The 15,586-nt window shown below is 43.2% G+C and overlaps 1 protein-coding gene across 1 annotated transcript; it reads left to right on the forward strand.

Moving 5' to 3' along the window:
• The first annotated feature begins 3,869 nt into the window (after positions 1–3,869).
• Positions 3,870–14,381, forward strand: LOC121627801 (Kv channel-interacting protein 2-like). The gene is made up of 9 exons (XM_041966867.1): positions 3,870–4,115; positions 11,458–11,556; positions 11,749–11,873; positions 12,035–12,104; positions 12,430–12,500; positions 12,849–12,956; positions 13,060–13,164; positions 13,478–13,540; positions 13,650–14,381. Exons 1-9 carry the CDS (start codon positions 4,043–4,045, stop codon positions 13,695–13,697), a joined length of 762 nt encoding a protein of 253 aa, XP_041822801.1. The 5' UTR covers positions 3,870–4,042; the 3' UTR covers positions 13,698–14,381.
• The last annotated feature ends 1,205 nt before the right edge of the window (positions 14,382–15,586 follow it).

The following is a 15,586-nucleotide window of genomic DNA, read 5'->3' on the forward strand; positions in this document are numbered from 1 at the left end:
GTAAAAGGAAGACATTTTGCCAGAGTTGGTCCAGTTCCATCTGAGTGACAAGTGTCCTGGAGTGAAACGTTCAGCGGTTGACCATCGAGTCCTGAAGCACCTGAAGGCACCAACAAGGAGCCATTTTCTCCTCCTGCCTGCAAGTTGACTGCAAGTTCTACACACACAAAAGCACTCGCTCATTCATCTGCAGTCGATTGGACATGAAAGGCACCTGTCAGCTCCTTTAATGCGTTGGCGGCGGCGGGATCGTAGACATGAATGACAACAGCCTCTTTTTCTCTGCCTTTGCTTTTGTGTTTCTCTGTCTCTCACAGACTTAATTAGAAGTGTGGGACCGAGCGCTGAGGAAAATGACACCGATAAGCCCCTAATGGACACGCAAGCATCGTGTTGGTGCAAAGCTCCATTTCCAGAGACGATAATGTGCTTTTGTATGTGCTGGGAATAATACACGGGACGTGCGCGTGTGCATTGGCTTTGCTGCACGTGAGAGTGGAGGAGAAGAGTGTGTTTGGGGTTTCTGGAGATCACTTTGTGCAATGGCTTTTTGATATGGTGGGTCTCAATCCACTGACATGACTCTATTCCAGATCCTCTAATTTTGTTGGCTATATTGTATATTGGGCAGTATATCAACTGGCTGATATAATCTGTGCTGTGTGTGTGTGTGTGTGTGTGTGCGCGCTGATGACAGCTCAGATGCTCAGACAGAGCCGAGCCCGTGTGTTTTACTGTGACATCCATTAACGCTGCTTTGTATTTATAACGTTTCATTTAAGCATATCAGCTTTCTCATCAAATATTCATTTGAGGGGAGATTGCCTACTTTGCCTCGCCTGAACCCCCTCCCCTGCCCCGTCCCCCTTTCCCCCCATCATCCCTTCATCTCTTTATCTGTGCATCCTCACCTGTATCTGTGTCTGCAGAGAGTGTGGAGAAACTGAATCTGCTCAAACGGTGACTCTCCAAAGGTACACGACAGCACAAAGTGGCGCTATTTCTTTTTTTTAACTGAATATTATCTCCTGTTTCGCCCTGAACATCGCAGCTCACCTGTTTGTGTGCACTTCCAGTGTATCTGTCAGTGTGTGTGTCATTTGTCACCTGTATCATGGCTCCACACCCTGCATAACTTTCAAGCATCAATGAGAGCTCATTATTGGTTATCTGTCAGCTCCACTCTCCAGCCAGCAGCAACGCTAAACTTGGCGGTAAACCCCTGCGGGAGATAAACACCATCAATACCGTGAGATTTAACCGTCCCAAGGCACATTATATATTCAAATATGTCTCCACTGAGTCTCCTCTGTCTTCTGCTTCTCTTTTGAGTTTTTTTCTGTCGCTCTGTCACAGATTTGCCTCTGTGGCCTTTTCAGGTGCACCACTGTCCCGCTCTGATTCTGTTTACTTCACCAGGCCTCTCTCTGTGTCTGCCTTTTCTTTTTCTTTGTGCTGCTCTTCCTGCAGCAGCTGATGGACATTTTCTCTCCTTCCCATGAGTCTTCTGATGGGGGACACAATAATCCCTCACCTGCCTGCCTGTCTTTAAAGAAGCGACACCACGCTGTTTATCCCCAACAAGCATTATTTAGCTCTTCTTGGCAATCGGAGCTCTCTTTCCTCCAATTACATTTTTCTGTGTGATGGTTTGAGGCAGGCAAAGCACATAAGCTCTATGGATGGTAAATCCATCCACCTCCTTGGTCCAGACTGACATATCTCGAAAACTACTGGGTGGATTTCCATGAAATTTTCTACAGACAACAAGAACACATCCAACAACCAACCAAGAAACCAAACAGTCCCTAATCAGTTCAGTGATTATCTTTTTTTCAGGATTCAGGATTCAGTGAGTCATAATGAGCTAAAAAGAGGCCCAAATTTTAATGGCCCACCTTCAGGATAGTGCTGTAACAATATGGCTGTTTGCAACCTAATTCACGTTTGTCCAAAACGACATACTTTAAAAAAAGTTGAAGGAAAAGTAGAAATGCAGACTTTAAAATGTACTCAAATAAAACCTTCAGTATAGATGAAAGAGCCACTCAGTTACACCCTCACCTGGAACCAGGATGATGTCCCTGAAAAGCTCCAACCATTAAAAGTCAGTGTTTAAAATAGAAGTTTCTGATGGGAAACAAATCTGTGGAAATCTTGAAGTTTATCCCGTAAATCAGCCTGCGTCCTCCTCTGTCTCAAGGCAGCTTATGGTGTGTATTTATGGATTTAATATTCAAATGATTTTTGTTATTATAATCTCGACCTTGGTGCTTCCATTGTCTGAAATATGAGTGAGTCATCTGTTAACTCTCCTCGACCAGCTCAAGGACGTGGAGCTGACAGGGTATTGATCCGCAGGTATTACTTCTCCCTACCAAGCCAAAGCTGCTCGAGTCCCGAGCCAAGGTGAGACCATCCATCAGTGAAGCATAGATCAGCAGGTATACACTCCCACGTCCCTCTGTCAGTCCCTCTGTCTGTCTGTCCCTCTGTCTGTCTGTCCCTCTGTCTGTAGCAGTCCTCGTCTTACTTCATCACTACTCTTCCTCTCTCCTCTCAACTGTGATGGTTTGCAGTGGTGAAGGAAGTATTCAGATCATTTACTTAAGTAAAAGTACTAATACCACATTGTAAAAAAATACTCTGTCACAAGTAGAAGTCCTGCATTTGAAATGTTGCTAAAGTAAAAGCACATTAAGTATAATGAGGAAAATGTACTTATTATATTCAAGACAGAAAAATGGTCCCTGTGAATGTTATGCTATTATGTATTATATCATTGCATTATTATTACTCATGCATTAATGTAAAAGCAGGATTTTACTGTTGTAGTTGGTTGAGCTCATTTTGAACTGCAACTAGTTTCAAGTACTTTACTGTCATGTGCACAACAAGTACAGTGAAGCAGTCATTGACAGTAAACTTCCTAATGCTCAGTATGCATAAAAAGGATATCACAGCAAGTAAAAAACAGAATCGCAGACCTAAAACGTATAGAAATAGAAGTATAAAGTGTGTAAAATAAAATGTAACACTGTGGTTGGCAAGTGCACAGTAATGATGACATGAATAAACTGCAATGCAGACAGGTGACGGACAGAAAGGCAGGATTTTACAGACAGCTTGTAGACAGGGAGTACACACATCAGCTATATATATGAACAGAGGTAATAAATACCTATAGATGGAGATGTGAACAGGCAGTCAATAGTGGCATAATCATAATGAATTCATCAGAAAATTCAGTGAAAAATTCTGTCACAGTGACTCAGAGCCCGAAGTGACATATTCACAATGTTTGTTTTGTCCAACCAACAGTCCAAAACCTACAATTATTACAGATGCATTTCAGTTATTATATTTAATTAATAATGGACTAATCATTTCAGCTGTGCTGTATCAGCTGTTGATCAGCAGAACATCATGTTCTATAAGATCTTCATATGTTTTGTGTGTGATGTGTTCAGGAACCTGCCAGACAGATGTGCAATGTTTGCTTCTGAAATACAGCGTGAAGTATAATGAAGTAGAAGTACTGCCTGAGGACAGTAGTTGAGTAAATGTACTTAGTTACATTCCAGCACTGATGGTTTCCGTCGCGCGCTCTGGTCCCTCCTGGACAGAAGCAGACAGACTCTTTGTCATTTTTTGGGATGTTTGGACAATCAGCAAAGTAAAGTCATCAGATTCCTCCAAAGCAGCCACCGTCGATCCACATCACGCCCGAGCCTGAACCCCTCAGAAGCCCCTCAGAGCCACTGATGATCCACGCAGAGTGTGCATGTGAGTGCGGGAGGAGGAGAGAGTTCAGTTTGGATCGAGGCGCGCAGGGACGCAGGCGGGAGCGCTTTTGCACGGACTTTGACGCGCTTTTGCCTCTCATTTCCGAGCAGTCTGCAGCCCTCACCGGCTGATGCGTGCAGGAAAAGTGACATGCAAGCAGGAATGAAGCGGCAGAGGTCGTAGACGAGCTGCGGCTCCGACGCGCACGCAGATCGGGCAGGTTCAGCGCGGCGGTCTGGTAAGAACTGAAACAAACATGAAATCCAGGAGTCAGGAGCAGAGTTTGTCTGACTCCAGAGAGCTGGACAGATCCTACGACCCGCTCACAGGTATCACTTTCTGTCACCTTTTTGTGGGAAACTGAATCATTGTTTGATTTTCTGCTGTTTGCTGACCTGGCTTCCATCTCCAGTCATTGCGCGCTCATCAAAGTTTGCTTTGGCTGGTTCGCTCTGTCGAAAAATACACTCAGTGAGTATTTAATGCTTCACAATCCTGTTTCCTCATCTGCCAGCAGCTGCTGCAAACCAGCCGGGCTTCTGAGTCAGTGTGAGTGTGAGTATGGGCACAGCTGCAGCAGCCTCAGTTACATCTCTTAGGGAGCTGGAGATTTGATTTTACAGACGATTTATTTGGTATTTCACCTCAAGGTGAACTTAAGAACGTTGCTTTATTCTGCTGACTGTTGCAACCCCCCCCCCCCAAAACCAGCCTGGCTGTATCATCCAGAGGTCATCAGCTGCTCCAGCATCATGCAGGTCAGGTCAACAGGAACATGAACACACAGTGTCATGTGTCTGAGTGGGTGCATGAGGAATCACAGCCACAGTGAGCTCACCCTGCAATGACAGCAGGAACAGGATCAGCAGGATCAGAACAGCTTCTGACGAGTTTCTGGATCCAGATTCTAAAACCTGAGGAACTTCTCCCTTTTTTCTTTGTAAATTCTTTGTGTTTTTACCAGCTGGTCGGACCAAACAAGCTAATTTAAGACGCCACTTTGGCCTTCAGGAAAATGATGGATTCATTATTTATGACATTTGATTGGCTAATTAACTGTGATAAATGGTATGATGTATGATTAAATTAAGTTTTTTAATGAAATTTTTAATGGAATGCAGAGCAAAAATGTGAGAGCAACTTCACGTCGTGACAAAAAGTCTCAGAGATGCACATGAACAGTCTCTCGTTGTGGCGTTAACGGATAAACTCACTGAAACGGCCTGAGGCGGTGATGAGAGAGAGCACAACAGAAGAAATCTAAGAAAAAAGGCGCCTCATCTGTTTCCTGTCATGTAAAATTATACCTGTCAGTGTGTGTGTGTGTGTGTGTGTGTGTCTAATTAGATCAGCGAGGCTCCTCTCATTGTCAGACTCTTCACTGTTTTATTTTCCTCGTGAGTGCTTGCAAAGACAAACCTCTTTAGAGCTCAGTAAACATCAGCGGCCGTCTGTCTCTCTAACACACGCACACACACACACACACACACACACACACACACACACACACAGTGCTTTGTAAGGCTGGTCTGACAATCTTGTGACAGCTTCCTGAAATAGCCTAAATAAGTGAAGGCTATAAAAATAACTGCTTTCAGAGCTGTTCCCGTTAAGGATATTTCCAAACGGCGTCTTTAACATGGACTCCTGGTATAAAGGTGAAGGTGTGTTTAATTGCTGATGGTTGGTGCTGGCACAATGGCCGGTGTGATATCCATTCAGCAGCAGGTTGACCAAACAGTGAACAGGTGCACGAACACAGAGGCTTTAGAGGACGTTCAGGAGACACAAACAAGCCTTTTTATTAAAGAGTGAAGCTGCACGGGCAGCCTGAGGCACAAACCTCAGCTTTTACTGTTCAACTTAATATTTAATCCCTCAAATAAGCACACGACACTTCTGTTGGAGTGTTCTGATGAAGGACCGAACAACAGCCGCTTATGTGGAAAGTCTGTTACAAACGCGTATCAAAGATTTATCAGCTCCATGTGAAGCCGTTCAGACTGAGCAGAAAGCGGCCTTCATGCGCAGCTGCCCTGCTGTGAAGCTGCTGAAAACCTTGTGTTGTCGACTCCTGGCTGCGTTCATACATTATAGATACTGCATGTTTTTCAAGTCATCACTTTCTACGCTGCACTTCACATGTCACAGCGACCCCGACTGACTGCCGCCGCGCTGCAGCTGAGCCCTCATGAAGCTACCGTTAGCGTTCAGTTAGCCTAGCTTAGCATAAAGGCTGGAAACAGGGGGAAACTGCTAGCCCGGCTCCTTCCGATGCTAACGAAACCTTCCGATGCTAACAAAACCCACTTAGCAGCATCCCTAAAGCTCGCTAAACATTCTGTATCTCGTTTGTTTTATACGAACAAAAATAAAAGGGCAGCAACTAAACGGTGGTGTTAGAGGTTGTGCCATAGACCTGCTAATTCTTTGATTGCACTTTGATTTTTGTACCGTGGACTTTGTTACCACTTGACACGGCAAGGCTAGCTCTATCCACCTGTTTCCAGTCTTTGCGCTAAGCTAAGCTAACCAGCTGCTGGGTATAGCTTCACATTTACTGTGCAGACATGAGAGTGGTATCAATCATCTCCAGTAACTATTCCTTTCAGATTCTTCAGTTTCTGTGATGATTTGGGGTTTCAACGTTGACCCTCTTGGTTTGGTTAATGGGAGACTGATAGTGCAGCTGCATTCACGACTGAACAAACCTGCTTTTCTGTGTTTGCGTGACAACACTCTGATGACATTTTTGTGGAGCTCTCCAGGGGTTTTTCCCTAATGCACCAAAGACAGTCAACACGATAACATAACCATTCCATTTATATAACATGGTTGCGGGGCTTATTTTAACATAAAACCCCCTCAGAGCCAAATAGATTTCGTGTCGTATGTGCCAAATGGAATTGGCTGTAGTCTGGACTGATGAAGAGTGTTGTATTAAGATCAGTGTTGTGTAACAAATAATCAAAGCTGAGCCTATTCAAAGGATGAGGTGATGTCTCCGTGCGAGGACACACGAGGTGAAACCAATTGAAAGAAACCTGTGTAACAATCACAGGAGCCCATGAAGTCAGTGGAGGAGAACGAGTGTGTGGATTGAAACGTGTTTGTGAGTGTGTGTCCCTCGGTTATATGAGATGGACATCTATAATCTGGACCGTGTCCCTCTGAGGATTACTGTAAACACGGAGGCTGCCGCCCGGCCAGCATTAGCTTACAAACATTCATTTAATGCCGCATGACCCTACTTAAACCGCCACGACCTCTCAAGAAACCACAACGTGCTGCTGGTGAGTGAGGAAAAGATGTTTGGGTTTAGGGTCAGAATTTTTACCGTCTTTATGAGCATTTACCAACTATTTTATGGTTAATAAATCATTTGCTATTTACAGAGTCATAATAATCTTATATTAAGTTATGAGTGCACATGCATAAACAAAGAAAAAATCCTTCTTTGCGTTTTCCAACATATGCTTGTTTTTTGTCTTTTTAGCTCATTTTCAGGAAGGAAAATAAACTTTTGGGAAGAAATGTTTGTCCTTCCCAAAAGCTTATGCTGTCCTCTGGGTTTTCTCTGTGGATTTGGGAGTTTATGAGAGAAATACGTTTGAAAAGGAGGGAATTATTAAAGTATTGTCTACAAGCATATTGTTCTTCTAAGAAAAGGATGCCACTTCGCTGTGAATAATCTCCCATGTCAGTATTTTCAAATGCTCTTTTTCTTGTCATAAACTCACCTGATCCAGCTGATTGACAGCCCATTGATTTGACCCTCTTCAGAAGTTTACCTGCAAATATTCTGACTGATTGTGTCTGCCCTCTGATTTATGCGAGCCTCCTAAACCTGCTAAAGGGGTTCAGGACTTCATGAATAATAAATACAACCCCTTTGGAAGTCTAACTTGTTGCAAAGATGTACCAAAAGAGGTTAAATTCTTTGTTTCTCTCAGAGTCTCTGACTTTCCTCCGTCCACAGTTTTGAGTATTTTCAGCTTGAGTGGATTAAAGAGTCTTAACATGTGTAAACAACAGCAGGGGAGAGTGTATTGATCTGCCTCAGCGGGCTGCATTGGTTCAAATTGATTCATACGATCAAAGTCACCCAGAGGGTTCTCCAGAACTGAGGAGAGGCTGCTGGATGATCTCAGCCCCTGCTGAAATAACTGCTGAGTCAGCGTTATCCATCAGGCGAACATATTGGATTTGTGCTGTGGGGCCCTTAAAAGGTTACGTAATGCAACAAGTTGAAGAGTTTACCCACTGATGTATGTTGCTTATGCTCTTATTGTTACATCACGGACAGCGTGAACAAAACCCTTCATACTGGCCACGCTCAGTCCAGCTAATGTTTCTGATTTTATGTTTTATGTTATTCATACAAGCAGAAAAATATACAGAAAATATATCCTGCACTCTGTCAAGTCTAAAAATATCCACCAGAAAAGAACTAAAACAGCAGGGAAGTTGTTTTGTTGAGTCTGTCTCTCTGCAAAATGATTCTTCAGTTTAGAAAAAAGCATTTCACAGTTATTTTTCTGCATCAAAAAGCTGAGATGTTTGCGTCATCCTCACTGCCTGTGTGTGTGTTTGTGTGTGTGTGTGTGTGTGTAAAGCCTTGTTTGTTTTTCCAAAGCTGTGCAGCTGCTCTATTTGACATATCGCACACAAAGGCAGAAACTGGTTAGTTCTCACAGAATGAAATCACATCCAGAATTCATGCTCAGTTACAGAAGCCGTTTACACACCGTCGGCAGACTCTACAGTAATTTCTTTTTTTCTGTGACATAACATGAAGGAAATGCTTCTGATGTGCTAGAGCGAAACATTGTGTCCCTGAGTTGCAGCTGATCAGAACAGTTGTTTTGTTGTTCTGGACATTTCTCAGGCGTGAGTGTGTCAGCCTGCGCTGCTGCTGCTGCTGCTGCTTCTGTGTGTATAGCTGTGGTGTAAACCTTCTTTGCTTTACAGATGACCATTTTCCAAACACGTCGCTGTTTCTTAGAGTGTGTAAATAAGTTTAATTTGAAGCGTGCCGAACATTGTGTCTCCATAGCAGCTTCCCGTCAGTGTATTTGTTCTCCTCTCTGACTCTGAGGCCTTTAACAGCCGAGTGTTATCTGAATCTAGCTCAACACTGCTCTCTAGTGGCAGGAAGGGCACACGACCGACTGGAGATGAACCTTACAACAGACAAAATAACACTCTTTCACCTAATTTTACATTTGCGTACAACACTGTTTCCAGGATGCATTTAGAGATCATTGAAAAATGATTTTAGTGGTATAAGGTTGTACAACTGAAGCAATAGCTGTTGAAGAGACATCATCACCTTTAGCTGAACGATAAATAAGAGCAGAGAGAGACGTCGACACTAATTGACTCTACTTTTTGTAGGTGTGAAAGCTCACAACGGACTGGAGGAAAGCCACAATTGAAAATGTGAAATCAAAACCTAAAGAAATAGATCAATAATTGGTTTTGTGAGCACATGTCAGCATGGTGTCTGTTGTCCAGCTCCTCACTTCGACTGCATCTCTGTATTCTTGGGTTGTTTTGGGTCAATATAAAGTCTCCGTGTCTGGCTCTGGATGAGAGAGACTACAAAACAAGATGCTCTCAGCAGCCGAAAAGCAATTGAGACCCTCAAACAGAGCACAAAGAGAATTTAGGAGCAGGCGAAGCTTCAGATCAGATGCGGGAAATGAAGGGTGAAGGGCAAGTTTGTCTTTTCCTGTAGCAGGTGTGTCGACCCTGTGCTGCTCCTACAGGACGAGAGGAGGAGGAGGGAGGAGGTGCGGTAAGGGAAATGCAAATGTTTTGTTCAGTAATAAGCTCAATGAAGACGGTTACTGCAGCTATGCACATCTTTGAGAGAGAGTCTGTTTCAAAAAGAGGAGGAAGGGGAAAAAAACAAAAGAAGTCAGCAAACGAGTCTTGGAGCTCAAAGTCACGCAGAAGCTACCTGACAGACAGAGAATGACTGAGCCTCCTCTTTAAAAGAACACAGAGGAAGAAGAAGCTCATCAGATGCACCGAAAACATGATTGAAACCTGATCCCAGAGCCCTGCAGAAGAGCCAGAGCTGAACCTGAAACACAGTCATGGAGCAGAGAGGGAGGCGGCAGGGTCTGCTGGACATGGCCCGACACTTTTACAGCTGGCTGACCGGCACACTGTCCACAGGTACAGGTGGAGGGAGGAGTTTACAGGAAATAGATGCAGAGAAAGTTGTACCATCTGATTCTGTTCAATGCATATGCTGAGATAAGATGTAGATACGGTTTATTTGGTTGATCCACTACTGAGATTATTATGGAAGGATCACAGAGTGAGAGGTGATGCATAATGTATGATATTTAGTGGGTGGAGGTTAGATGAATAATTGAGTGTGAGCAAATTAATTAGTTAATCATTGACAATGAACGAGTCCTGATGTCTACCTGCCGAATATGACATGTTCACTTCAGTAGTATTCAGTCAGTATCAGCTGGTTGGAGGTGCAGGTCCTGGTCCAGTCTATATATTGTTACACCATGTGTGTGTGTGTTCTCATCTCAAAACACTTTAAACCTCACTGAGCTGCTGGTGGATCAGTCGTTAGAAGCTCACGCTGTGAAGCCAAACTCACAGAACTTGAGTTATAGTAGAAAGTTTCCAAAGTTAGCAACAATGTCAGGCTAATTTTTAAAGAAACGTGTCTAAAGTGATGCTCAGTACATCTGTTGTTCATTTGATTGAACGGTGCAGCTGTAAAAAACACGGAGCCCTGTTTAAACATCATATATCCTCAATGATGAGCGGGAAAGAGAGAAAATATCTGAAACTGTGAGTGAGTCTGAATCCGGTTATTTTAACATGGTCAAGTTGCTGAAAGAGGAAATAAGGAGACAGCTTTGTGTTATAGGGGGGCCGATCAGTCGGACCACCACTTTAGTTATTAATGATTTGAACAGCTGTTGGATGGATTGGCCAGAGATTTACCAGAAGAATTCATGGTTCCCAGAGGATTAATCCTGATGACTTTCATCTAGCGCCACCATCAGGTGAACGTTTTTATTTATCTTATTTATGGCCAAATTCCTGAAAAACTGACTTTCCCATCAGCCTCAGCTGTTCTTTGTAATAAGTGCTGATTAGCAGATGTTAGCATGCTAGCACGCTAAACTGAGATGATAAACACTGGAAAAATTAAACCTGCTAAACACCAGCATGCTAGCATTGTTTGTGAGCATGCTAGCATGCTGACATTAGCGTTTAGCTCAAAGCACCATTGAGCCTAAGCACAGCCCCAAAGAGCTTAAAACTTACCAAGATTAATTTAAATCTAAGTTGTCTAGTTTAACTGACACACCCGCATTGAAGGTCTATCTCCTGTTAACCAAAGGATAAACACACATTTCTCTGCGTGACCTCTGCGTCTCCGAGCCCAGTCGTGTGTCCTTTCACTCGGCCCTCACGCGCTGAACGCTCTCCAAACAGCTCTGATCTGACGGGGTCACACTGGTTCAAAGCCAGGTCAGCAAACTCATCCGTGCGCGCCAAGCTGCATGGAAAAGTCATTGAAAGTATTTGAGTGTTGTCTGGCGCGCACTTTATCCGTTTAACATGCTGTTTCCCTATGTGGGCTACTGGGTCTGCCTCTAATCTGCTGTGATTGGTTGTTTCTAGGTAATCCGCCATCCAAACCCAATAAAAAGACCATAAAGCAGCGGTTCCTCAAACTGCTGCCCTGCTATCGCTCTGGCTCCAGCTCTTCGTCTGATCAAAGCAAGTGTGTCAGGACGCACCAGTTCATCATCACTCAGATTCCTCCTCATGCTGTTTAGCCACTGAGAAAATGAGCTCTTCCTCTTCCTCTTCTTCATTTTCACCACTGTTTCTGAGGACAAGGCGTTTCACGTGGACTGTGTGTGTCTCAGGGGAGTGACTCTGTCATGTCTCTCTCATCCCCCCCTGCAGGAAGTCTCTCTGACGAGGCTAAACTGTCGGCGGTGTGTTACAGGCCAGAGGGGCTCGACCATCTCGTCCAGCAGACCAGCTTCAGCAAGAAAGAGCTGCAGGTCCTCTACCGGGGATTCAAGAACGTCAGTCCTAGATGCAAATGTTTGATCACACACATACACATGAACATGGAGTGTTTATACACTATATGCATTTTTAAATTATTTAGAAGCATGGGAAAATGTGTGTGTGTGTGTGTGTGTTTTTCTCACTGACATACATTTATGTTGTTTGATTGCTGCAGGAGTGTCCCAGTGGTGTGGTGAATGAAGAGACTTTCAAAAGCATCTACTCCCAGTTCTTCCCTCAGGGAGGTCTGTCAGATCCTCTTCCTCCAACTCGTGTTTTTAATGCTTAGAAAACATCCATGTTACCAAAATCTGATCAGCAAAGACTCAAGTAGGAGCTGTTATCTTAACCAGTAGGAGCTTATGAAAGGCGAGATCCTGCATCGTCCACCTTCACACCCAGAGACAGGTGATGGTGTGTCATGCATGTTCAGCTCTTAATTCCAGTCAAACGCTGCACCAGATGCTATTCAGGGTTCATTTCAATTTCAGTGTGTGTTTTTGTTGAAGCGCTGGTCACTCAGAGACATCGAGGGGTTTGAATGGTCCCTCTATTTTCTCTTTCTCCCAGATTCGAGCATGTACGCGCATTTCCTGTTTGATGCTTTTGACACCAACAACAACGGATCGGTCAGCTTTGAGGTGACTCCTCCATCCCTTCGCTCTCCGCTGTGCAGCCAGATGCTTTTTCCTCCTCCAGTTCCTCCTCTTCAAAGAATGCTTCTACTTTTACTCTGTTGATTCATCTTAAAGCACCTTTATTATTGTTATGATCTTTCTCACTAATCTAGACTCCCATATGCCCATCCATGTAAAGCACATTAATTCAAATACACAAACACACGAGGTACATTTTTCATTTGGATGTTCTCGGCCTGGATGCACACACAAGGTTGAATTTTAAAAAGTAATTTACTTTTTCAAGACAGGATTCTTCTGATGTTACTGTCACCTTCCTGATCTTGGTCATATTTCTTTGTCTTGCTGTAGGACTTTGTTGTAAGCCTGTCCATCATCTTGAGAGGCTCCATCACCGATAAACTCAACTGGGCTTTTAATCTGTACGATCTCAACAAAGACGGCTGCATCACCAGAGAGGTGCTCCAGCCGTTCTCTACTTCCCTCTGTCTTGTGTTGTTTTGGCAGCTCTGGGTGACTTTTGATTTGTCCTCATGTCTCGTCCTCCCCTCTGTCTGTCCAGGAGATGACAGACATCATGCACTCCATCTATGACATGATGGGGAAGTACACCTACCCCAACATGCAGGACAGTGCTCCCAAGGAGCATGTTGACAACTTCTTCCAGGTGAAATTCACAAATCCTGAAACCGTTGCACACCTCCCAACACCAAACACAAAGCGGGTCAATGAAGTAATGCAATGAATTAAACTTGTTGGTGTTAACGTGCCAAGAAATGTAGCGACGTGCTGACAAAAGGCACCGAACAGAACTGCTAGCTATCAAATATGAATGTAAATAATGCAGGTTAACAAAACTTCTGCAAACAATGCACAAAACTGCATTTGGTGTTAAAACTGAATGTAAACATTAGAAAAGTCCAGAGTGTGTCTTTACTTTACGCTTTGAAACATCTGTGCCTGCCTGCTGCCTTTTCCAGAAAATGGACAGGAACAATGACGGAGTGGTCACCATCGAGGAGTTCTTGGAGACATGCCAAAAGGTCTTCTGCCTCAAATGCTTTTCACCGTTTCAAACGCACATTTAATGGCAAAACCTCTGCTTCCACCTGCAGCTTGCTCAGTGCTTTGTCTCCTTGTTCCTCCCACCAGGATGAAAACATCATGCAGTCCATGCACATGTTCGACAATGTGATCTAAGGCTTTGGTGAGACCTTCCCTCCTGCCTGGAGCTCATCTACAGTCTTCAGCCTCCAGCCGGAGCGGGTGGTGTTTCTGGGCCTGAACAGAGTGGTGCAGGGTCCAAATGACAACCCAAGGATATTTATCCCAAAACCTGTGAACCCTTGTGATTTTTTTTTAATCAAAAGTGCAGAGAAAAGCATTAAAAGGTGGATTTTTGAAGATGTATTATGATTGAATGATCTGTGCAAATGGATTTGAACAAACACATTTAACGCTGTAGAGAAGCAGCTCAATAACAATAAGCATTGATGAGCAAATGGCTCTAAAAGCAACATGTACTGCCTTGGCCTCTTCACTCATACAAAGGATGATTATCATTATATTTTCTATATTGCATGAATGAATGTGCAGACACCTGGAATTAATTGAATTATGCTGAAACTGTTGTAGAGTATCACACACTTTCTGTGCTCACAGTTGTGCTCCAATGAGGGACGCTCTGATAAAGGGATGACGTTTGAATTCAAGCAATAATCTTATAGAAAGATGTTATCAAATCTTCTCTGTCCCCCACTCACATTTAGTGTTGTGCTGTGTACTGTGTCTGCATGACGTGTCTGTTTTGACAGGCTATTGAAAGTGTTAGTATATTTTATATATGGACATGGTGATGATGATGATGATGATGATGAAACTCAATAAAACCACACAGTCGCTATGCAAAAGTGCATAATGGTTTTATTGTTGACCAGCCTGAACCACGCTGACTTCTCCTCGTTGCAGGTTTTCAGCCACAGGCTCAGACGACATCCTCTCCGTTTTAGAGTTTTTGCAAAATATAACGAACGCTCAGGTTTTGGTATGCAGGGACACAGAAACTCTGTTCTCTTAGTTTGTAACAAGGACAAAAATACCTTCCTCTTTAACTGGTTTGTTGATTTTACTAATTCACACTTAATGTTTTTCTTCAGCTTGTATTTTACTGTAATGATTCTCCCTCAGTAGGTGACTGACACTAATGAGAGAGCCTCAAACGCATCAGATCTCTGTCACCTGCCTGCATTGAGCTGGTCTGCTATGAATATATAAGCAATTTGGATGATGACCAGGGACATGTCAGCAACCAGAGAGAGACAGACAAAATAAATGTTTTTCTTATTTAAATCCTCACAAACATCCAGTAGAGCTACAGAGGCAACGCAGGGTACAGAGAGAGAACAGCTGGAGCATAAAGACGCTTTGAACTGAGTTTCTTTTAGAGAAAAAGAATCATTATAAATATGAATAAAAGAAAAAAAATACTCTGACCTGCCCAGAAAATTAGTTAGTGAGAAACAGGAGACAGATGTGACAACTGGAAAAACAGATTAACTGACCCTCAACAAAATCCAAATTTGTGTAAATGTGAAAATGTTCTGTTTGATTCAGAGATCAGAAAATTCAACCTGTTCCAGCTGCTTCAGAGACTCAATATGAACTTGAATGCATCACATCTATGAGATGTTTGAGCTGGTAAGATTTTCTAGAAAAACATTTACATTTGAATGAAACTGATGAATGAATGCAGGGCAGTAAACAAAGGAACTGAAGGACAGTAGGTTCATATTATGGGATGGATGCCAGACATTTTGAGCTTTTAATTACAGGTGTGATTACAGCTTCCAGAATTATTGCAATGGACTGGAGAACTGGTGAAGTCAATAAATGTGGAGTCCATAATATGTTTAATATATCCTTTATTTTTATTAAACAAAATTTCAGTAAAAACTCTTATTAAGTAGAAAGACAAATTTCCCTGTCAGTAGTTTGCTCCAGCTGTAGGGTCGTCCCCGACTACATTATCTCAAGGCTGACTCGTGAGTCAATCTGCTGACACATCTGTAAAACCACGTCGTTGTTCTCCT

This window comes from Chelmon rostratus, chromosome 3, assembly GCF_017976325.1.
Source record: "Chelmon rostratus isolate fCheRos1 chromosome 3, fCheRos1.pri, whole genome shotgun sequence".
Taxonomy (NCBI): domain Eukaryota; kingdom Metazoa; phylum Chordata; class Actinopteri; order Chaetodontiformes; family Chaetodontidae; genus Chelmon; species Chelmon rostratus.

What these genes read in the sequence shown, in the direction of transcription:
- LOC121627801 (XM_041966867.1), top strand. Translation starts at nt 4,043, where the DNA reads ATGAAATCCAGGAGTCAGGAGCAGAGTTTGTCTGACTCCAGAGAGCTG. An exon ending in ATGTTGACAACTTCTTCCAG is followed by an intron (nt 13,165 to 13,477) that starts GTGAAATTCACA and finishes TGCCTTTTCCAG; the next exon opens with AAAATGGACAGGAACAATGA. An exon ending in TCTTGGAGACATGCCAAAAG is followed by an intron (nt 13,541 to 13,649) that starts GTCTTCTGCCTC and finishes TCCTCCCACCAG; the next exon opens with GATGAAAACATCATGCAGTC.